Source organism: Pelmatolapia mariae, linkage group LG20, assembly GCF_036321145.2.
Source record: "Pelmatolapia mariae isolate MD_Pm_ZW linkage group LG20, Pm_UMD_F_2, whole genome shotgun sequence".
Classification (NCBI taxonomy): domain Eukaryota; kingdom Metazoa; phylum Chordata; class Actinopteri; order Cichliformes; family Cichlidae; genus Pelmatolapia; species Pelmatolapia mariae.
Window position 1 is genome coordinate 7,872,567 of NC_086244.1, and position 23,467 is coordinate 7,896,033.

Consider the following 23,467-nt stretch of genomic DNA (forward strand, 5'->3'; position numbering starts at 1 on the left):
CTCATTCAAATGGAAACCGATCTGTTGACTGCGAAGGCCACAGAATGCGATTTGAATTCTTGTACATACTTGTGGCTCGAGGTGCCATCTTGGGAGAGGCCACTCCCAACAGAAGCATTTCATCATAATAAAGGGTTAAGATGGCTCCCCATAATCTTATAATGATTTGCACAGTCTCTGCCCTATATGAGAACACGTGGACCCAAAAAATGTTGCCATGCAACCACCAGATCCTCTCACCAAAGGGGTCAAGGGATCAGGTTTTTCCTTTGATTTGTCAGACATCTTTATGAACATGAGTCAGACTTACAGTATTTGGCTTAACACCCAGATTGGGTGTAGAGTGATACGCCACACCTTTGCTGCACTCTTATATGCATAAAAATGGTTGCTATGACACTGCTCACGCAATAGAGGCATCTTTTATTTTATTTTTTTGGCCAGACTTGCCTGGTCATCTTCTTCTTCTTTTTTTTTAAATTGCTGGAACACCCAATTATTCTTGATAACACTCCTCATGCTTTTATAGCTTACATTAAAAATGAAAACTCTGAAGCAAAACAGGCATGTGGTATATTTATTTGCATTTATTGTCTTCAGGATAGCTCAAGTTTCACATACACACGACATAACGACAAACTACAGCGTCACATTAATTGCACATACGCCTGACACAGTTTACTTACACCGGAAGACTTTTGTTAGTTGACACGAGACAAAGTGCTAAAATCAAAATAAAAGCTTCTCGGTTGTGATTTATGAGTAATGCAGAACATACCACAAGGAGACATTTGCACAAAGACACCATTTCAATACCTCGGATGCATTTTTAAGCATTTGTTGAGTATTTACAATCAGTTCCCCAAAGATCAGTAGAGATTGTGATGTCCCACATAAGCTAAAAGATAGCTGTTCTGGCATGTACCTTTTTGTTTTAGTCCACATATAACTTGCATAGAGTTCAAAAATCTGTAAGCACACTCTGCTATATAAACTTTAATACTCCTTAGACCAGCTCCATTAAGAGCATTTCTATGACTCATATCTACGTACTTCATGTTAACCACTGCATTACCTGAACTGTGTGAATTCTCTGGTGTGAAGTGTAAAAATAGAACCTATATGACATTGAGTTTTATCGATTTAACACAAAATAGTTGTTCAAGGCAAAGCATGGCACTATATATTGCATAAGCCCAGTATGTTAGATTGCAAAACAGAGAAAAGTCATTTTAAACGTCTGTAGAAAAGGTCACATTGCTGACAAGACATTTATGTGACAAAAAAATATGTCCAAACAACCTCTGACCATTTTAAATCTCCACAAGTTCAACTCCCTGCTAACTGTTCTGTCCACTTTCCTTTATTCTTCCAAAACCTTACCTTTGATATCGTGACTTTTAAGCAGTAACAATTAAAAAACAAAGTAGTCAAAGTAACTCAGGGGATTCAAGAAGGCGATAAAAGAGAAAAAGAAGGACTGAGTACAAGTGAGAAGGAGGGAAGGAGACTGTACAGGAAAATGTAAGGGTTGCTTCTGGTCTCATTTGGCTTTCTCAGCTCCTTGAGCAGCGGTCAGTGGCTCTGTCTGGACTCCGGCGTCTGTAGAAGGACGTTTCTGAGTCTACAGTTTGCAGGGAGAAAATGGCACATTTTGTTGCAGTGTCTTTAATTTGTCTTTAGAAAATGCAACTCTTTCAATTTCTATTTTTATTTCATTTTTGTCTTTTATAAGCTTTAATTGTTTTTTTAGTTAAACAAAAACTTTATTAATTTCTTTCACAGGCATCAAATGTATTAAACTGGACTAAATTTGTTACATTTCAGTAACGGTAACTGTCCTAAAACTAAACTGCATTTCCAGATGTGTTATATCAGTCCGCTTGGTTTTCAGTCATGTGGAGCCTACACCTTAAGTGTCTGCTGCCATCTAGTGGGGATAATACAAAAATACTTTGCACTATGCAGTGATAAGGATATTATAAGGATATTGTGCATGTTTCTAATGTTAATATCTGGGGAAAGTAATGTTCTTCTTACCAGATTTTTAAAGAATAGCTGAATGGAGTTCCTCTTTTCCAGTTTTTTGGGCACGCTGGCTGCATCATCGCCAGCTTGGGAAGGCACAGAGGCTGGTTTGTTATCTGCAGCTTGCTCTGAAGACTTGGCTGCCACTTTAGGTTCCTCCTTGGCTTTAACTGCTTGAGCTGCCTCCGCTGCTGCAGGTGGGGTCGGGGTCACCTTCTTGGACTCAGCAGCCTAAAAGTGTCGTGGCACATAATGAAGCATTCAATTATTTCAGTCCATGACAAGCTGGAGATTCACACACCGGTGGCTCATACACTTCACTCGTTAAGTGAAGATGGACTTTGAGGTGGCACATGAAGTGGGATTAAAATGTACATCTGCTGTTAGGATACGACATCATGTGCAACATTACGAGGGATGATGACATATGCTCAAAGATAACAGCAAATGGAGAAAAATGCTTCTGGCAAAGAAGTTGTTTAGAGCATGTTTTAATACCAGACGTAATTGATGAAATTACTCTGGTTAATAATGCATCTGTTTGCAAGAGGCAACGTATTCCATGTATTTACCAGTCCAGTAGTTTTCCTGAGGAGCCGAACTCCACTTGTGGAGGCTGCCTGGACTTTTGTGGTCATGTGATCTAATAGTACCTTAAATTCACATTAACCTGTTACTTACCATTCTGTAATTTCACCACAATTCATACCTAATGTATTTCAGATTTGTTTCTTTTCGGAGATCTTATAAATGTTTATGGGAATAGGTTCTTACTTGGGGCTTGAAGAAAGAAAGGAATGGTGATTTTGAGGCGCTTTTCTTTTCTTCCTGAGCAGGTGGTGGTGGCTCTGGTTTTGCAGCAGCCTCCTGGGTGCCAGCTTTTGAGGAATCCACCGTCTTTAACCAAAGCAGGAAAAAGAAAAATATGTATCATGAATATTTACTAAAAAAAATCAAAGGGATGCTCATCAATTTAGGTGACAGAGTGAGAGCAGGAGCTTCCATCTGTGACATGAAAGAGGAGGTAAAGCAGTAAAAAGATATCTGTGATCAGAGCAGAGAGACAGCATATAATCAGATCAAGATAAGAACTAGTGAGGAAGCCCACATTGTCAAGCGCAAAAGCCAAAATCTGTAAAGAGGAAGAAAGAGGAAAAAGGTAAAGCCCATCAATATTCACTTTACATTTCAAAGATGTCCACCCTTTTAAAGAAACAACTAGTTAAACACTTTGGGAAAACTTTAATTCTTCAAGAAAGTAAGAAAAGAAGAGTCACATAACCCCAGATATCTAGGTTGATTGTGTCACGGTTGAATAGTGCAAGGCTGCTTCCTCGTACTTGTAGTCTTTCTGCTAAAGCTCAGTCAGCCATCTTGGTGCTTTGGCCTCACACATAGTGTGATTGTCAGGTATGACTCTTGTGGCTATTTTATAGCCACTCATCTCCCCTAACTATTAAAAGAAACATAAGAAAAGAAAAAAAGCTTTCCCAGAACATTAAACACCACTAATTTACCTCAGTTTCTACCACTGGTTGTGGTACCTCTTCCTTTATCTACAGAAAAGGGAGAGTTATTTGTTATATCCTGAATTGGAAGAGCGTAAATAGTGATAGTCATTAAATCTTACATCTTACTCATTTTGTCCCATAATGGGGGTTGTTTAATCTGTACAGTTTGGGACGTGATGCGATAAAATTATTTAAAAAATGGATGAATTACAAAGAGTAAATGTGGGAAATGTTATGGTACAATATAAGTGTGGCAACATTATTGCAGAGGTGCCTGCAGAGTGAAGAAAATCAAGAATTAATATTCCTAAGCACTTCTTGCTCATTTACCTGCACTTCTACAACGGGCTCTTCCCCCACTGCTGCTGCCTCCTGAGGTTCAACCTCATTTTGAATCTAAGCAAATAGAAATGAATCTTTACATACAAAAACAGCTTCGGAAGAGGGTACGTGGTGTAATCAGAGGCTCAAAAGACCATTCCACTCCCTAAAAGAGTACAAAGCCCCAAGAGTGAGAAGTTGCCTTTCATTTACCTGCACTTCTACAACAGGCGCTGGCACCTCCACTGGTGTCTCCTGTAGAGCAAAACTGTTATTTTATTCTGCACAGATGCAAATTGCGATGAACATTTCAAACCCTGTAATTAACCATAAAGCATGTTTGTTATGTAACACAGGCAAGATGGTTTGCAATTATCCAGTCGTCTTCAGCAAGGCCTCGTGTGAGGTAGATTCATGTTTACATCTTAATACATTAATGTAACATTCCCTGAATACAGCTGGGAAGATTAAGCAGGCTCTAGTGCACATGTAAGTTTACACCTGGCTGTACCTCTACTCCTACAGCTGACTGTTGCACATTACTGATTGTCTGCAGGACAGCGAAATGCAAAATGACTTCAGAACCTCAAAACACATGAAAAGTTATATTTATGGACTACTCACTATGTTAACATGACAATGAATTGTGACTTGTATCAACTGGTTAAGGAAATTCAAATGCATTAGAAGAGTCAGAAAGAGCTCCACACTCTAATGTCAGCACAGCCCAGGGGTGTAATTTCCAGGGGGGTTAGGGGGGTTATGACCCCCCCCAATAATCAGAGCCAGCCAATATAACTCCCCCAATAAAATTATGAATTATCTTGCATAAATAGGCTGTTGATTTTCTTTACTCATTTCCGTTATTACCAGCAAAATAGTTGCATGTTTAATCATCTGGGAATTTACCCAGATTTATTTATTTATTTCGACAGAGATCTTGACCCCCCCAATGTTCAGCACATAGTTACGCCCATGGCACAGCCCCACAGCTCCTCTGGCATGAGTCACTTACTGCAGATGGTCCAAAGTGCAGGACAAAACCAGCTTATAGATTCTGTACTCCAAACCACTTTGATAGAATCTGGGAGAATCTTAAAATATTCATCATGGATATTACTTATTTTAGTTTATTTTACTAAGTAAAAGGGTTTTTTTGTTGTTGTTTTTTTGTTGTGTGTGTTTTAATCTATTTTACTCACTTATGTTTAGTTTGATTGTTGTAATGTGATTCTTTTTCATGAAATTTTGTCTTTTTAATTATTTCAGATAGCAATTAATTACTGTTAGCGTACGTATGTTGGAAATTTTACCCTCTTCATGTTATTTGTCTGTTTATTTTAACTTTTTATTTATTTATTTTTTATTTATTGCTGTCTTGGCAGCTTGTAATTCTTCAGTATGTAAATGAAAGGTGTTGGGTTGAATTGGTTGATCTGTGTTTAAATATGGGACAAAATCCAGCAATTAGTTTGTTTAGCATAAAAGTTCCCCTGCAAAGAAGAAAAAAAAAACAAAAAACATGGATGCTCAAAAATGTAACAACATAACGATTTGATCTTGTAAATGAAAGCCTTTTTTATTTTAAAATACACATGTTGTTTATTTTGGCTCTACGGAAACTAAAATTAAAATAAAATCTGTTGTAGTTATGCCCTATAACACCTTCTCTGGGCAGCAGCTAAATGTAATGGCTTCTTGTTGAGCTCACAGTGATGCAAATGTGACTTAACGGTCAGTGCAGTTAAAAGAAAGGAGATGCAGTGTTGTGGGTGAGCATTTCTGGTGCTGGTGGGTGCTGATGAGCCTTGTTAGCCCTTTGTCCCTGCTTCTGCTCCTTATGCTAAAGCTATGATCTTTTATTTTTGTCTTTATGTATTATGAAAAGACATAAGGACGACGTCATTCTTCTTAATCTAATTCTCAAATAAGAAAACCTGATTCTCCCAAGAGAAAAGGTTTCAGCATGGGACTAATGCTACTTCACAAAACTATAGCTCCTATTAGGAAACAGTAAATTGTAAATTTCTACTGCCTCTGGACAAATGAGCTCTTGTTCGGTTAGTAACTGATGAGCCATGGTCAGTTTGAGAATATGATCATTTACTGTACCACTGCTGCAGTCTTGCCCGGGGCTTTGGCTCCACTTGCTGAAGCACCATTGCTTTTGGAGGTCTTGACTCCTAGCAATACCTCAAACTGACATACAGTATGTTTCACACTGTGTTCTCATTGAACATGCAGTGAGTGTCTACATGAATAGCTACTCCTTAAAATAGTGATTGGATCTTGTAAACTGCAGTTAAAGCTGTTTGTTTACCTTCTGGCGGAATAATTTGCTCAGAGTATCTTTGGCTGATTTTGCTTTCGAGGACACAGGCTCCTTTCCAGCAGCTTTAGGTTCTTCTTTCGCCGAGGCCTTTACAGGTTTGGCAGTTGGCTCTCCTTTGATTTCCATTTTCGGTGGCTCTGGAGGTGGGGGTGGTGGGACAGACATTCCTTTGGGTGCTGCAGGCGGTTCAGATATTTGTGCAACCTATTGAAGAAAGAGAGGGGCTGTTAAAGCAATGGTTTACACAGCCCTCTTAAACTGCAAAGACATTTTTGACGTAGCAGTTTTGTCAGATATGACATCAGCAACTGTATTTCCTTCCAGTTTCACCCAATAAAAATGCATTGCTATGTAAAATTAGCAAGTAAGACATCATATCCGGAAATTAAATAAACCCACCATGTGTAGTAAATATATACATTTAATGTGAAGTGCAAGATTATGGTTATGAAAATCAAAACTTATGGACTATATGCTCACAGTAGTGGTTGCTGCTGGTTGGGTCTCCTTCTGGGACTATTTTGCAACAGAAAAGAAAGCATTTATAAAAAAAAAGGTTAAACTGAAGCAAACAAAGGATGCAAAAAAAAAAAAGAAGCTTTATGCACAAATTCTGCAAAGATAAACCACCTTTTAAAAATAAATGTTACTTTTTAAATTCAGAAACATCCTTAGTTCAAGCAGAAACAAAACAGACGAGGGTGTGACAGCTCATTGTATAGCTGTCTGTATTAGATAATCAGAGATATGGTTTGATAAAAGCAGCAGGAGAGACTGATAGGTTAAAATGAACCTCTGTTCACCTTATCTTTTGCGGCATCGGGAGTAGCCGTTTCCTTTTTGGACGTTTTAGTAGGGGTCACCTGTGCAACAGGGGAATAAAAATGAACCGTCTTTATTTTTTGTGTCGTGATCCACAAGAAAACACAAGAGAAAAAAAATCTTAATCTTTAAATGTGAACTGTGTAAGCATTGTGGAGCACTATGTATGTGGCGGTTAAGCAGTGTGGAAAGCAAAATGCCAGGCGATACAGTTGATGAAACAGAAAAATAATTATTTGGATAAAACAGAAGCCTTTCATGAATGCAGACATAGGCCTTTATGGTAAGCTAACTGAGGCCCACAGAGGTCCCTGACAGAGCACATACAGTACATGCGCTGTCATTGTGACAGCCATTGTGCTCCGGAGATGGCGTAGGCCTGCCCTCGCTCTATCTTCACAAATCTCGACTTCCAACCGCACAGGCCTCCCTTGTGAGCTCACACTATGGGATGAACAATAGGCCACCACATTCCCGCATGTTCAAAGACTTGATTAGCATGGGGCTAGGGCAATGGCAACTCTTTAAAACAGCATGAATCCAAAAGACAGCATGATGAAGAGGAAATACAATAGCTGCTTGTTGTAACTTTTCCATCTGGCACTGTCATGTTGGCAGATTTGGCTATGGTTACACTTAATGTCATATACAGTTATACCACCTTCCCATATCACTACACAGAACAAAAAGATTCAAAAATACACACAAACTAATGAAACATTTTCAAGCGTATTACTACTTCTTACTGCTAAATGATTGGAAAAATGACCACACATCTCACTTTTACTGGGGCATGACTGGAAGATGCATTAACCTCATTTTAGGTTTTTTTTTGTTTTTTTACCTGTTTCTCTTCAGAAAAAGCAGATAAAAAGTATATTTGTTCTTTCCCTTTTCCCCAAATAGTCTAATATGACATGATAAACAGAAATAGCAAGAGCATAAAAAGTCAGCTTAAATTCCCAAATGATGCCACTTACTAGGGTTTTGAAGAAGTTCATAACTGGATTCTCTTCTGGGTTACTCTCCTCTTTGCTTTCCACAGGCTCACTGTCTCCGTTGTCAGTTTCAGGAACGTTTTCCTCCTTGGGACTGGAGACTGGAGTCAACCTCTCTGGCTCCTTTAATGATTCAGGCTCTTGGTTTAGGTTAGCCGTCTCCTATACACCATGACAAAAGAATTAGCCTTTGAGAATTATGTTAGAGCAGAGCGGAGCTGATATGTAAGCAGTGAGTGTCTTAATCGCAGCATTGAGATGGGAGCACAATTCCAACCATGCCTCTGCCTACTCGGGGCATTGTCAACAATCACCCTTTTATTAATGTGTGTGTCCCACCCCTCAGTCATTGATATTCAACAATGTGTGAGAGTTATTTCTTGAGAAATGTCAGGAAAACCAAATACCTAGCTATGCCCATATGGTGTGCGTCTATAAAATATGTGAACTGAACCAATGTCAATTCACTTATACATTTTTTGCCTTTTCTTCCAGCAATCTTGATACATTATTTTGGGCTGATTTATTATCCCCTAGCAACTGTAGAGGTGGCCTATTTTGCTTTTCCATATTTTCTGTTACAAGCACCAAAATAAATGTTGCCAAAGTTAATGAGACCAGCAACATAGACCTCCGTCACACAGGTCAGCTCACAGTAGCCAGACCCACTTTTTACTCAGGAGGGGCAGCCAATCAGAAGAAAGAAGGTTTAAATCAGAGGAAAGAGAGCATAAAAGTTTGCTCTAAGCAGTGGATGAAGTGAGGAACACGAGGGCCCATATCTTCAGGACTATAATGATCAAAGTGTATGTACGCCTGCATGCAGCCTATCTCGTCCTTAAACGGATGTGCCAGTCTGAAAAAGACTTTGTATGAACATTGTGACACATACAGTGATTAGTAACATATATTTGGTTTTTTTTAAGATTTATTCTAAATACCAGTTCTCTTGATTTTCATATATATAACGTTCAATTCATCCTACCCCTGTGAATGCATTTGCTTAATGAATGTTGCCGAACACATAACTGAACAGTTACCAAAATGTACAGAATGAAGAATTACAGATAAATAATTATCGCTGATATATATTTTAGCAGATGAAAATTAGTTCTGGTAAAGCTCAAGATGTTTTTGATGACCATCAGGATTGTTTGAACCCTGTGGCAAGTACTGCTAAATTTTATGTAACCCTATATTTTTAATATTGAATGTATTGTGGCTGCTATGAATCATTCCTGTATTATATACAGAACAGGTAAATAGAGGGATATTTGTTTAAAATGTAAATGAAGGGACCAGCTTCAGGTTAAATGACTGAATCCAGCTGGGTACTATATATATATATATATATACACCATATACACCACTTTGCATTTAATCATTTTTTATTCTCTTCTTTATTATCTTAATTGTCAATCTGGATCTCTCTCATGGCGTTTCTTTTGTCCCGTCTTCCTTCCTTCTTCTGCAGGAGGTTTCTCCTTGTTAAAAGCAAGTTTTTCCTTCCCACCTTTATCAAGTGGGTGTTTCCCATAAGGGGTTGTCTCGTTTGTTGGGTTTTCTCTGTACAATATAAAGCACTTTGAGTAAGTGTTGTTATTTGGCACTATACCATTAAAACTGAATTGAATTGAATAAAATCTCTAAGAACATAAAGCACAGAATGAGCACAATATGTCCCCTTTAAGTATTATTTGTCATTAAACACAGTTTGACCAAAATCATGAATAAATGAGAAATTCAAATTAATATTTCTGTGTCTGCTTATTGATCACTGCTCATTCATAATTTATTTGTTTGTTTGAAGACTCGTGGATGTCAACAATACGGAGGACTGGTGAAATTATCTTTCAGTCACCAGGCATGTTGTTTTTCTCAACAGCTAAAGGTGACTGAAACCTAAGAGGTAAACATTCGATGTTTGAGCTTGTGACTGAGACGCCTTAGGGAAATTCTGTACTTCACATGTTGAATCTATCCGGTTTGCACTGCCTATCATGCGTCTCTTCAGTATCACTCTCCACCTAGAGGTGTATTTAACTTCTGGCCTGGGAGTGCTTCGGCACACTTTGCCACAGGCTCATCAGATGGCAGTTTAAGAATCTTCAGAGGTGAAATGTTCATTTTCAGTTGTCTCAAGGATGAGAAATGGTGATTCATTTTTATTTGTTCTCTACTATCTTTGCCAGGCTATTCAGAGAAAAAAAAGCAAAAACAAGGTTGGATTTATTTGTTTTAGGATTTAATCCCAAGGCTCACATATAAATCACACATGACAGCATCTGTCCTTGATCAGCATTCTCCAGGGCAGTATTCTCCTCAGTATTCTTCTTAGACTAAAACACAAGGCTCTAAATCTTCTGTGGTGTCCTTCAGTTGTTAGTTCCTCAAGTTTGTTTCAATTATTTGTAGGATTTCTGAAAAAAAAACAAAAAAACCCTAACCCTCACTGGCACCATCATCTTTACAAATGGCTTGGGTTCTCGTCCTGCTTCCTCTAAGATTACAAGGGTTTGTTCAGGTGTGTTATGGCTTTCATTATCTTTAGATTCTTAACCTTTTCCTTTTCTATGTCACTCTTCTACAGGTTTTTCAGAACTTGCAACCTCTACCTCTCCTTCAGTAGATAAACCTTGGACTGAAGTATTTTCCTCAACACTGTCTGCCACTGTCTAAGCTTGATCTGAAAAAGCTTGTTCTGAAAGGGAAAGACGCTCTTCATGTTCTCTAGAGAGAAGAACAAAAGCTGTTGCCACAATGTCCTCTTCTGTGACTGTGCTGTTGTTATCCACTGCAGGCTCCTGAAGCGTGGTAGCTGGGTTCAAATTCTTGATTCCATCTCAGTTATCACACATTCTTCAACCTCAGTTTCTTCTATAATAATCTCTAGAATACAATGTGGATTGACTTCAGTTGCTGGAGATTTTAAAGTAACTTCAGGCTTCTGGAATATTAATTTCTTCTTTGGGACAACTACCGAACATTTCTCCAGACTCATTGGTAGTTATAGGGCTAATATTGTCTTGCTCACTTATTTGTAGCACATCTTCAGCTGTGGTGCATCATCAGGAGTGACCTCCTCATGGGCCAGATCCACCTTAACTAGATTTCCATTCTGAAAACGGACAGCAGCTTCTTTTACAGGCATGTCTTCATTTGCGGCTGCAGAGTTTGGCTTCTCATGAACAACCTCAGAGATTGTTTCCGTCACTCCAGTCACTGCCTCTTTGTCTAGGGAGGTAATGTCATTTGCTTCCCCGGCCTCAGGAGTGACAGCATTAGACTCGGGTTCAGCGGTTTCAATCAGCACTACATCAGCTGACTTGTCTGCAGCTCCTTTACTGTTGTCTTCAGTAATTGCTTCACCTACTCCCAGCTCTGACGCAATTACTGCACAGTCAGAGGCAACTGCCAAAACTGCTTCAACACAACTTGCTGCAGCTTTTGGAATGGTGGAGGTGAACTCCTTTGCCAGAGCTTTCTCTCTCATCTGTCCCTCTGCAACAGTGTCATCTTTTGAGTCAGATTTCTCAAGTCCCAAATTTTATGTAGCTTAAACTTGCTCTGCTCTGAACGTTGAGGTTTCATCATTTAAAGGGTCTCTAACAACCTCCTCAGCTTTGCTAATGGCATGTTCACTCGGTGTATCCTCCACAGTTGTGGCTGTAAAGCCACCATCACCCATTTGTGTTGAAATATCTGCTTTTATGTTACAAATTCAACTTTTTAATGTTCATTCATTTCCGTCTTGATGGTCAATGTGAGTTATAATGGCAGCTTGCTCCACTTGAGTATTAAATTATGTAAACCAACATACAACTTGTGTTTATTTCCCGGGGCACGCATGATAATCGTGTGGTTGATCACGAGTAATCAGAAAAATTAGTCATGTAGTATAACATGCTTACATTTGTATTTATTTACTTGCTTATTTAGTTGTTTGTTTTTTGCAATAAGCGCTATTCTACATTATGTTGCCCATTGTAAACAAAGCTAAAAAAAAAACAAAAACAAAAAGGAAAAAATTAGTTAAATGCATGTAGTGCATGGTGTGTTGGACTACATTACATTGCTAAGATGATTTGGACTATTTGGCAGGCTGACAAAATAAAGTAATTTTCTTTGCACAGCTAAAAGTCGACATCAGGGAATTATAATGATGCCAAGTGTCTTCTGACAATGTGGTCAACTGATAATTGACAAAAACAGCACAACATAAAAAAGTGTGCCCCCCCCCCCCTTTTTTTTTTTTAGACATTTTCAGGAAATCCCATGATAAGATCAAAACTAACAATGTGAGCGGCACATCTTTGTGCTCTCTGAATTTCCTGTCGTGGGCGTCGGCGTCAGTGCTGCAGAGGCCCACGCCCACTAATCTTTGTCAAAGACAAACAACGTGTGACATATTTATCTTGTTTTATTTATTTATCTTTTAAAAAGGGTTATAACCTGTGGGCATATGCACTCCTGCTTACTCCTGTTTTAGCTAATGTTAGCTGCAGAATGATAAAATAACACAATTCAAAAACAAACCACAGTGTCTGTGCTCACTCTAATAAAGGAAGATGTGTGATTCAATTTTATGTTTGTTTTTTTTTATTAAGGGCAAGCATTGTATCTGCTTTATGTATTATTATTATTGTTGTTGTTTTTCAGAATCAATGTAGGTCTATAGCACAACACGAGAGTTATCATAATTGATCAGTTTTTAAAATTTAGCTAAAGACTTTTCCTTTTCCCATTACTTTTAATTGATATGCCACCATTACCTTTAAAATTCTGCTATGAGTTTATTTGTGTTTTTGCATACTTTCATTGCAGTACATACATCATAGACTCCCTTAGTCATTCATCCGTACATTAGAAAATCCCTTTGAATTACCCTTATGTGTAAAATGTGCTATGCAAAGTAACCTGACTTGCTCTGCTCGTGTCTTCACAGCTTTGTCGGCAAATAGAAAAAAACAACTAGACTCATCTAATGAGAATAAACATGAAAAGTGCCCTCACCTGCTGTGGCTCAGTGGGAGGAACACTTACATCCGTTTGATCTTCACTCTGTGTCTCTTTTTCTTTCTCTTCAACAGTCTCAGCTTCAGCTTTAGGTTCTGATTTCTTTTTGAACAATTTGCCAAAATGACGACGACCTTTTTCTCCTTTGCTTTTCTTGACCTCTTCCTTCTGGGTGTTGGTGTCAGGGGCTTCAGAAATGGCTTGGATTTTGGTGTCAGAGGCTTCAGAAACGGCTTGGATTTTGGTGTCAGGAACTTCAGAAACAGCTTGGGCAATATCAGGTTGACACTCTGATTTGCCGATCACATCAGTTGATTGTATGGCAGAGTTTAAAGAGTGGGCCTTGCCATTTTGGCAGACTGTAGTTTCACTTTTACCTGAAAAATAAAAAAAGTGGCAAAATAAGCAAAATGCCACATACAGGAAAAACATTGAAATAAAGGACTGAAACTATTGTTAAACCCAGGCTGAATTTAATTTACTATAAAATAACAGTTGGACATATATGCTTAAAGACCCTTGTTATAATTACCATCTGCAGACTTACTTAACATTTTCACTGCCAGGTAGCAACATTTTACCACTGGGTGTGTTCAGATGTTTTCAGATGTGTGGTGGTGCTTTTCCTTTCTTTCTTTCTTTCTTTCTTTCTTTCTTTCTTTCTTTCTTTCTTTCTTTCTTTCTGGATATTTTGCAGTTTGCCAGGCTGTCATTGTAAATAACAACACATTACTTGTCTGGTTAAATAAAGATTACATGGACTTACTATACCACCTAGTGGTACAAATTGGCATTGCACGAAACTGCAGCCCAGCTCTAGTTCCATTTCAGTTGATATCTGTTCAACACAATATATAGATATTTTAAACCCAAAGTCTTAACCAGTGCATCACGTTCATAACTTTAGTTAATTTGGGGAACATTTTTTGTTACTTTGAACCAAAGGAAATTACATTAAGCATCTTTATGGACACTGATGAACTCAACAAAGTGATCCTCAAGGCCCATAAATCTGGAAATTGTGGAGGTTTAACCTATGACAGCAATGGCAGAGAGGGGAATACTGTCAAAGTTATGGGAACTCATAGATAATCCTTCACATCGCGTCCATGATGTGCTAGACGGTAATAAGAGCACATTCACCAAAGGCTAATACCACAGCAATGCAACACGGAACGTCAAAGCACATCATTCCTGTTAAAATGTATCAGTTCCTCCCTGCGACATCTGGACCTGGCAACATCATTTGTTGAATCTTGTAAATACTGCACATAGTTGTTTTTTTTTAGCTTTGAAATATTTATTTAATATATTGCAGCTTGAATTAAATGCCTTATTACACCTTAATTAAATGTCTATTACAAAGCAATTTCCTGATTCTGATTCTGGACCTTTTCTATGAATTTCCACCTTAACAAACATCCCCCTAATGAGTCTGCAACCGCTAAAAAGGTCAAAATGAACAATTCTGGGTTTTATGGAATTTATTTTTAAATATAAGTGTCATTTTATTTAGTATTAGCCCATAGAGTGATTTTTACTTCTAGCTTAAAGAGAATTTAAACAGTTGCCATAAAAATCAGCAAAATTTCCACGACCTAGTAAACACGGGCAAGTCAGTGTGAGAACGTTATCTCAGGAATCAACAGTCAAGAGCCATGGGAATCCCACAGTATTTTATTTTTATAGTGAAGACACAAACCACCACACCTTGACAAGTCAAATACTTGCTCCTTGTTAATTCCTGAGAAAACACCTGTGGTTTACTCAGACACCGTGCAACTGGGAGTCACTGTGTTTGCAGAGTATTAAAAGGATTAAAGGATTAATCACCACTAATAAATTTGTAAAATTAATTTCCTTTTTTTTCATTGAAGGAGAACCATAAAGTATATCAGCATAAAGTGTGATACAGTAAAACACAACAGTCTGACAGTAATAAAACATTCATTCTTAAGTAAGACTTTAATTTGCCAGTGTTGAGCATTGATTTGCTCGTGCTTTACAGTGACACCACCACTGTAGATCAGGTAGATCATTATCACAGATTGCTTGGATGTTATTTATGCTAAGAGAAATTAAAAATAAAATAAAACTCACTTACCATTAATCTCCAGTCCACCAGACGTGACTTCTATAGAGATGCCATTCACGGTTCCATTCTCATGCTTTTCAGGAATTGTCCCATTCTGTGAGTAAATAACAATGTCAGCAATGTGCTTTCTAGTCTAGATGGGTTATCTTTAAAGAGAAGCAGAGTTTTTTCACCTGTCACTTGTGCATGCTAGAGTTTTGGAAAAGTGTGCATCTTGTGACTGATGTCAACATCATATAGAAAAATGGCACGTGCAACTTTTAGCCTGTAATGTCTGCCATGTAATTTGCATTGTTTTACCTTGGATAGCTCTTCTATGTTTACTGACTGCTCGTTTCCCATCTTTTTCCCAGTTAAGATCTGCAGGTTGCAATAGAATTAAATGAAATAGAAATGTCATTTTGTTATGTTGTACTGATAAGCAAAGATAATCTGCAAATAATGGTTAACATCTATTAAGACATTTGCAAAGGCATTTAAAAATTTAAATACTGCTTTACCTTCAGTGAAATGTCTTACCTTGTTACTTGACTTCCTCCTTAAGGATACGGCGTGTCTGTCTGAGATGGACTTCCTCCTTTTGCCCAACTATGTATATAGACTTTTGTTAACTGGACACTTTATGTGTGTGTTAAAATGGGTGGGTCTGTTTTCAAGTTGGCAGCTGGATTTCCTCTCAAAAAAAAAAAAGTGCGCTGTATTGGTGCTTTGATCAACTCACAGTAATCTCCATGTGGCATCCTGAACATACCCTGACGAGATCATAATAAGGTGTGAATCTGTCCAAGCCCACTGTGATAAGGCGGTCCAAACAGTTTGTTGACCAATCTGGCGTGGACCTAACAGGATGTATATTAAGGATACCGGTCTGGCAAGCATCCACGCTGACAAAACCCAAATAACTATGTTGGCACTGGTTAATTTGAAGAGAACACTTTAAGCATTTTTTTTTTACTGATTTGGTCTTTAGAGATGCAGTTGATTGATAAAAATAAATCTAATCACACAGATGTGCTTTAACATACCCATTATGTTGTTTTGGTATTATCTGATTAAAAAAAAGAAAAGAGGTCATCAAGGCAGGTAACAAGCCTTGTGATAAAATCATGTCAAAATGTCTGTGTTTAAAGGCTTCTATGTGTCCATAGTTAGATACTATTGTTTACCACTGTATGTCAATATGTTATTGAAGATGAACTCATCTTTAAGTTTGCTTTTTTTGTAAGTAAATAGGCCATGATAATGCTGACAAAGGCTTTTGTTTATTGGATTTAACTTCTAGAAGTCATTTGACTCCTGGAAGACGTCAAAGGTCAAATCATTCAACATCTTGTTAATGCAAGTCAATCAAAGTATGTGAATGCGTTTTATCACAAACAAGCATGCTTAAGAAACAAACTAAAAAAGACTATAACACATGCACTATTTATTGACTTTATTATGGCAAGCCTTGGAATCCATGAAAACAATGGCTCGACTGTATCCTATAGACTGCATGCTGAGGTGGGAGTTGGATTCCCCTGTTTGGTGACTTCATGCAAGGCCTGCAGCTGAGGGGCCTCAAGAAAACTCTTCATGGTGCACCAACGCATAACAGCCTACTAGGTATGCTAGTGGCTCCTACAAAGTTAGATAAAGACTGCTGACTTTGAGACAGAAAAACCTGCATATTTATGATTTGTTTTTCACTCAGACCAAAATGCCAATGATGCTTTAAACTACAGGTGGTGCATTGTAATTCGGTCTAGACAAATATGAATTTCTAGTCTTCTCCCATTACAGATGTATTCATTAAATATTTGAACTTGGGTGCAGTACTGTGTGCAAATATTTACAGAACAGCAGTTCCGGTTGGCATAATAACTAGTTTGGCATATTGAAAACACGTTTGCACATTTATTGAGATAATTACTTACAATAGAACAAAAAACACGGCTGAATTTTTTTTAAAATAAATTAAATTTCAGCTTTTAGATGTAAATTTAAGGGAAAGCATGTTGCGACATATCTGGCTATATTTACCAGAACATGAACTCAACTAAATAATCAAATCAATCACACGAAAACACAAAAAGAAGGAAAAGAACTAAACAAACAGTTTGAGAGAAGTAAACACATTTTCTGGCCAACTTGTGGGGGTCAAACTCCAGATCAAGCCTGCTGATAGGTGGCAGTGTGGGGATATTTATCCCGCTGAGCGACGCTGCGGGTGAACAGTCGAAGAAGCAAAGATGGCAGCGACCATGAAATCATCCGTGGTAAGGAATATTTTTAAACAAAAATCCACTTTTTTGTCTTGCATATGCGTTACTATATCGCTGTTTTAACAGGGGATGCAGAAAGAAGGTGGCATCGTGTATGTGTGCGAGTAAGACGCCGAGCTTTCTCACGGCGGTGATATTTGAAAGCGCCGTCACACCCTCGTGTAGCTACCGTAAAGCGATATCTCCTTGTGTTAAAACACTAGCTCGACATACGTTGTAATTTTGCAGCTGTTGTTCGTGCGAGCTTAAAAACTATGTGGTGAAACAATGAGCTCAATATCCAGACCAGGGCAGTGGCCGCTGCAGGTGATGGGACACCCAAGCTAGCATGCTAGCAAACAAAATAAAAACCGGCCTGTAGTTAACTGTCTAAGAAACGACAACTAAAGCAGTATATGTCCCCAATAAATGACCAATACCTTACTTAGTCTCACTCAATTTATATTTAAATGTTTCTGAGGGGCCAACAGCACAGTAGGGTGACCACAACACAACAAGCCAAATGTGGAGCAAATAGTTTTCATGTGTTGGACAATGTGGGTCACGGTAATGCTAAGAGGCAGTCTGATAAAGCTATGCGGGTTGCAGAGGATGTGACTGACGGGTACAAATCTATATGCACCATTACAAACAGTTTTCCAGCTGTTGCTTTTTTTTTTTTTTTTAAATACAATGATCTTGTATGGCAGTACTTGTTTAATATTTGTTCTGGTGTTTCATCTGCTGTTCCCCTCCTAATAATCTTTGTGTTGAGGAGGGATGCGCTGATAAATTTATTTTAGCACTGGACAAATCAACCAAATTACAGGTATTTGAGGTTCAAATGAAAAATGCATAGTTTATTTATTGATTCTACTCTCTCAAAAGGGAAATTGCAATCTAGTGCCAGCAAAAACACACTACATAACATTTATTTGTGGTAGATTTCGTTATAGTCAACCAAAAGCCAGACCTGTGCTGTGGTGAATTGGAGCCAATTCGAAATGTAGGACAGGAGGTGAAAAATAAAAACATTGTGCAATCCTGCATAAAGTAGGCCACTTGGTCACTCTTTGGTTTTATTCCTTACGTTTGATTTAAAACAACAACACACATTCTTTATTTATAAGGCTTATTTTAATCTTACTAAATGCTTCTCCATTCATAAGGTGGTGGGACTTTGTTGGGGTTTTTTTGTTTTTTCAGTTAACACAGTTGGCATGTCCTTGTGATGTCATCTTTGGAAAAGTTGCTGCTGATCAATACTTATAACTCATAGCAGAATGAGTTAAATTCTGTCAGCGCATCTAGGATTATCATGTTTAACAGGCTAAAATGAACTGCAAACTCAAGTCATTTCTCCTTGTTTGCAGGCAGTTGAAGATGTGAATGTAACGTTTGAAGACCAGCAGAAGATCAATAAATTTGCCAGGAACACGAATCGGATGACGGAGCTGAAGAATGAGATATTGGAAAAGAGGGTGAGTACTACCGGGGCTGGGAAGACATGTTTTATAGTCTTATACTGGAGCAAGGATTTAGAGTGTTCAATTAAATCTACAAAAGTCAAATTACACCCAGATGTGAGTTTTTATATCTAGATAAAATTATTACATTAAATTCAAAATGACAACTGGCACTCTGATCAGGAAGATTGAACTGAGCTAATGACTGGAGGAGAAGTCTGACTATTTAGCTCTTTATTTGAATCGGCTTGTGTTTGAATTCAACACAAAGTAACCTCATTCCTTTGTCACTTGTGCACTGTTTTCACTTTCTAGCCTAGTTGCTGGAAAAGTGACTTTAATTAGTTGTCATTATGGAAGCTAAACATTGTGTTGCTGGTGAATGATTGACGAATATCCATGGAGATGTTTCTAATGATCTTACTTTAAAATGACCCCAAAACCGACTCAATCGATACTTTGGACCAGATCTACTCACGTCAGCACAAACCTTTTGGTTTAAGGGAAAAAAACCCAAAACTGTTACGTGTATCCACTTTTCTGCTGCTTGTCTGGGTCATTGAGGGGCAGCAGTCTGAGCAGACCATGCCCAGATTTCCCCTCCCCAGCCACCTCCTTCAGCTCTTTGGGGGTGGGGTTCAGAGGCATATCCAAGGCAGTCAAGAGATGTCCTCTTTCAGACATGTTCTGGGATCTCCTCCCAGTTGGATATGCCTGAAATGCCTCTCCGAGGAGGTGTGCAGGGGGCATCCTAATCAGATGCCTGAACTGGCTCCTAATGATCAGCAGAGCAGCAGCTGTGCCAAGTTCCTCCTGAGTAACTGAGCTCCTCATCCTCAATCTCTAAAGCTGAAACCAGATGCTCTTATGAGGAAGCTCATTTCTGTTGCTTGTACCTGATCTTGTTATAGGTCAGTTTAAAAACCAGTTGGCCAGGGAATTGACAGCTTCACCTTTATGCGCAACTCTTTGTCAAATAGCTGCAGATGCTGTTAGTCCCCCCATCCTAGATCTGAAGAGTAATGCATTAATGTTGTTCTTCTTGTGAGATTTAAATCTTGCAAGATGTCTTTCAGGCATTCCAGAATAAAGGATTAATTCAGGATTTTGTAGAAACATTAGTAGACGAGTTGTTTGCCTGCAGTTGTCAAATTCCTTTTGACTTCAATAAATCATTACAGTACTGAAGAAACACAGAATGAACCTCAAATCCTTCACATTTGTATTCTAGAGAGAAATGTACGTGAAAAGTTTGGCTTGCACCATATTCTCAGCCCCTGTGTTGTCCCTGTGTTTTGTTACCCACACCCTCATCAGCTGTGGTCAGCTGTGACCTGCTAATTTGCTGTGTATATGTATATACTTATACTCCCCCCCCCCCCCCCCCATTTGCAACATCAAGCAAATTTAACATTTACAGTTCATCCTGTTTTGTTTTGATCATTAAAAAAACAAAACTGGATTTGAGCGTTGAATGATGCGTTACGCAAACCGATCTTGAACTGTGACACTAAATGACGCCTAAATTACCGAGGTTTATTTGCAACCACCTCAAACTGACTGACTGTGAATGTCTTCGTGCAGAAAACTCTTCAGAACCTTCAGGATGCCAGTGATGACCTAATGCTGTTTGACGACAACTCTCTATTTATCCCTTATCAAATCGGCGACGTCTTTATAAATCACTCCCAGGACGAAACACAAGAGATGCTGGAATCCGCAAAGGTAAGTGTAACGCAGACGGTTTCTCAATACCTTTTCTAAATCACTGTCTTGTGAGCTTCTTTTCAAATTTCAACAGCTTTTATCGATCACGGTTTGTTTCAAAGACATTCCTTTCTGTAAACACAAAGATTTATCCCTGTCGTGTCATTCCTTTGTAAGTCAGCTTATCAGTACTGGAGGCCAGTGCAGTCCCAAAATGTTGAGGGGGAAAAGTGAATTTTGCATGCTTTTTGCTTTCTCGAATGTGTTGTTGTGCAAATTTGAAAATATCGTTGCGTGCACAACATTCAGAACTCATCTAAACAGACTCACTGAGCACAGTTTGACAAATGTGCCTGTTGTGTAGTTTATAATTACTTTCAGAAGTGCGTGGACAAACAATGCTAAATGCCTGTTCATTTATACCTACTGCTTACTAGCTATGAATCACAATTCATCAAAACCGTGTCATGTGTTTTGCAGATATGAATATCTTGTTTGCAAAATTAAAAAACGGCAGCTTTGTCAGTTAAATCTAATGTATTAATTCCAAAATCTCTTTAGACCAAGAATTTCTTCATAAATCAATAAGGATTTTGAGTCTTTTCATCACTCAGACCTGATTTAGACTTGTACATTTATCTGATAATACATAATTTAAAATAAAAGCATTTGTTAATTGAGAGTATTTTTTAGAAATGCTCCACTGGGTAAAGGATTTCTAGCAGTCCTGTTATGATGTCCAAAAAGCAGTCATTGTTATCTGTGCCTGCCAAGTATTCATAATTCAGTTCCCTTTCAAAAATTCCCGTTTTACAAAAAGTACAAGTCTAAGTCTCAATTTTAGGTTTGAGAGCTTCCTGCCGAACCTTTTGGAAAGATGTGTAGCAATGGCGGTGCTCTATGGCTGCTGCATGAGAGACTTTAACCAACAGGGACTTCAGATTAAACCTTCTCCGTTCTGCAATTTCCATTATGTCTCCATTTGTCCTTGTGTTGCTGTGACTTCGTCACAATAGGACATACTGCACAGCCCTGAACTGATTGATTGAAAGGAGTCTGCTGCAAACCTTGAATGACAAATGCGTCGAAGACAGCTCAGTCATTATATCGGCAGATTGTATTTTAATGTGGATTTATACCAGTCATTTTAGATGATGTCTTACCTAAAATGATCTCTTTTAGTGTTTGGAATGTGCTTTTGATGACATAAATAGAGTCATTTGGTGAAATTGGTTTAGGAAATGTCTTGTGTCTGTTGCTTGCCTGCTGTGGGGAAATTGAACTGGCTGTTCTGTAATTGGAGTTTCTGTGTTCTGTAATCAGGAAACACTGGAGCAAGAGGTCCAAGACCTTGAGAAACAAGTGTCAGCGATACAGCAAGTGTTGAGTGATCTGAAGGTGCAGCTTTATGCCAAGTTTGGTAACAACATTAACCTGGAGGCAGATGAAAGCTGAGCAGTGAAATGGACTTTGACAGTTGCCCCAGTTTGGACTTTTCCACAGACCTCCTGTATCAGCTTCACAACATCCCCCCTCCAAAAACGATTTCTTACGTTTGGTAGCATCTTTCATTTATGCTAATAATATGTCTTCAGTTTGGTGTTGCCAAACATGTTCACAAGGTCATCAAACGGAAATGTTTTGCGCAAATGAATAAATGTACTTCATTTCTAATGAATTTCAAGTGGTCGCATATTCAATTGTTTTTCACTGAACTGATTACAAATTTGCCAGAAATTAAAATATTACAAAGCTCTTTGTTCTTTTTACAGAGTCTGAAATGCAGCAAAAGGATTTGTGTCATTTGAAGCCTTATTTATTTTTTGCTAATGTCAAAGGTAGGACAAAATGTTTGTGACACATCGGTGTACTCGTCAATCAATAATTTAGAGTACACTGATTTGTACTCTTTGCAAAGTTTTGACGTCATTCTCATCAATCATTAATTCATTCTGAGAGTTTTCGAGTTTGGTCTTTGACAGAAACGATAAACTGACGCGTTTTCAGCAAATGACGCTTCGCTGAGACGCGTAGTCGCAGGCTGAACGAGTGTGCAAATATAGAGGTCTCTGCTTTAATATGTAGCCATACGGTTTAGATATAATTTAAAACAACATGCAAGAAATCTGCCACCACATCCACAAAACTCAGCTCAGAGGGGGGTCGTTTTTAAAAAGGTAAAAGGAAATAGCCACTCACTAGGTAACATAGAAGTTTGATTTTTGGGTGTATGTTGAAAATGCTGATTAAATTATCAGACCAAGAAGACTGCACGAGAGCGATAAAGAGTGTATTTGTTGTTGGAGGAGGGGGGCGGGGGTAGTATAATCTAGTACCCAGTTCAAACTGAAATGCACTTCATTGATCTGTAACAATTCAGCAGAATTAAAAGATGAATTATGTTGTCTTTAATGTCTTTCCTCCATTTTAATCCGGCATATACAGTGTTCTGGATGGTTGGTGGCTCTCACAAATATCAACAATGCACAAACCTCATTAAATTGTGCCCTCAAGTGTGGCCTGCGTGAGCTAATAAAATGTCTGGGCTAAAAAAAAAATAAAAGAAATGGAGAGCTTGAAGTTATAGCAGACACCTCTGGAGAATCAAGATCTCAATTAACAAGTTTCCCCTCCCTGTAGGGTTCCTGCTGAACATTCATAGCTATGATTAAGAGGAACACTGCCCACACAGGCTTGTCTTTATGCACAGCTTGTTAAACCTCAGGCTCAGAGGAACATGCATGGAAATGACTGGAGTTATTTCCCTCATGGCCTTGTTTACTCAGTCTCTGCCCCTTCGCCCCCCGCATCTGTTCGTTTTTACCTGTCCGCTCATTCCCTCGCTTCCTCTCAAATGACGCACACGTTGATATTTATCAACCGCGCTGCTGGATTGATAGCTTTTAAAGTGGCATGATTTGGAGTGAA

At 38.4% G+C, this 23,467-nt stretch overlaps 2 protein-coding genes across 9 annotated transcripts; one reads left to right on the plus strand and one right to left on the minus strand.

Annotated features, from left to right (window-relative positions):
* Positions 1 to 563: 563 nt before the first annotated feature.
* On the minus strand, positions 564 to 8,321 carry bcas1 (brain enriched myelin associated protein 1). 8 transcript variants are annotated; one of them, XM_063464558.1, is made up of 12 exons: positions 7,995 to 8,321; positions 6,996 to 7,055; positions 6,673 to 6,708; positions 6,181 to 6,396; positions 5,973 to 6,059; positions 4,074 to 4,115; positions 3,870 to 3,935; positions 3,546 to 3,584; positions 2,803 to 2,925; positions 2,601 to 2,681; positions 2,041 to 2,259; positions 564 to 1,624 (listed from the first exon to the last, which is right to left on the minus strand). In XM_063464558.1, the coding sequence occupies exons 1-12, from the start codon at positions 8,013 to 8,015 to the stop codon at positions 1,544 to 1,546; spliced, it is 1,071 nt and encodes a 356-aa protein (XP_063320628.1). In that variant the 5' UTR covers positions 8,016 to 8,321; the 3' UTR covers positions 564 to 1,543. The 8 variants fall into 8 exon arrangements, with proteins under 8 accessions (XP_063320628.1, XP_063320629.1, XP_063320633.1 ...); XM_063464559.1 differs by lacking the exon at positions 6,673 to 6,708; XM_063464563.1 differs by lacking the exon at positions 5,973 to 6,059.
* Positions 8,322 to 17,280: 8,959 nt separating this feature from the next.
* On the plus strand, positions 17,281 to 22,946 carry pfdn4 (prefoldin subunit 4). The gene is made up of 4 exons (XM_063463994.1): positions 17,281 to 17,381; positions 18,740 to 18,847; positions 20,417 to 20,557; positions 21,863 to 22,946. Exons 1-4 carry the CDS (start codon positions 17,355 to 17,357, stop codon positions 21,992 to 21,994), a joined length of 408 nt encoding a protein of 135 aa, XP_063320064.1. The 5' UTR covers positions 17,281 to 17,354; the 3' UTR covers positions 21,995 to 22,946.
* The last annotated feature ends 521 nt before the right edge of the window (positions 22,947 to 23,467 follow it).

What these genes read in the sequence shown, in the direction of transcription:
- bcas1 (XM_063464558.1), bottom strand. Translation starts at nt 8,015, where the DNA reads ATGAACTTCTTCAAAACCCTA. An exon ending in AACCAGCAGCAACCACTACT is followed by an intron (nt 6,397 to 6,672) that starts GTGAGCATATAG and finishes TTTCTTCAATAG; the next exon opens with GTTGCACAAATATCTGAACC. An exon ending in TTTCTTTCTTCAAGCCCCAA is followed by an intron (nt 2,682 to 2,802) that starts GTAAGAACCTAT and finishes TGTGAATTTAAG; the next exon opens with GTACTATTAGATCACATGAC.
- pfdn4 (XM_063463994.1), top strand. Translation starts at nt 17,355, where the DNA reads ATGGCAGCGACCATGAAATCATCCGTG. An exon ending in CGACCATGAAATCATCCGTG is followed by an intron (nt 17,382 to 18,739) that starts GTAAGGAATATT and finishes CCTTGTTTGCAG; the next exon opens with GCAGTTGAAGATGTGAATGT. An exon ending in AGATGCTGGAATCCGCAAAG is followed by an intron (nt 20,558 to 21,862) that starts GTAAGTGTAACG and finishes TTCTGTAATCAG; the next exon opens with GAAACACTGGAGCAAGAGGT.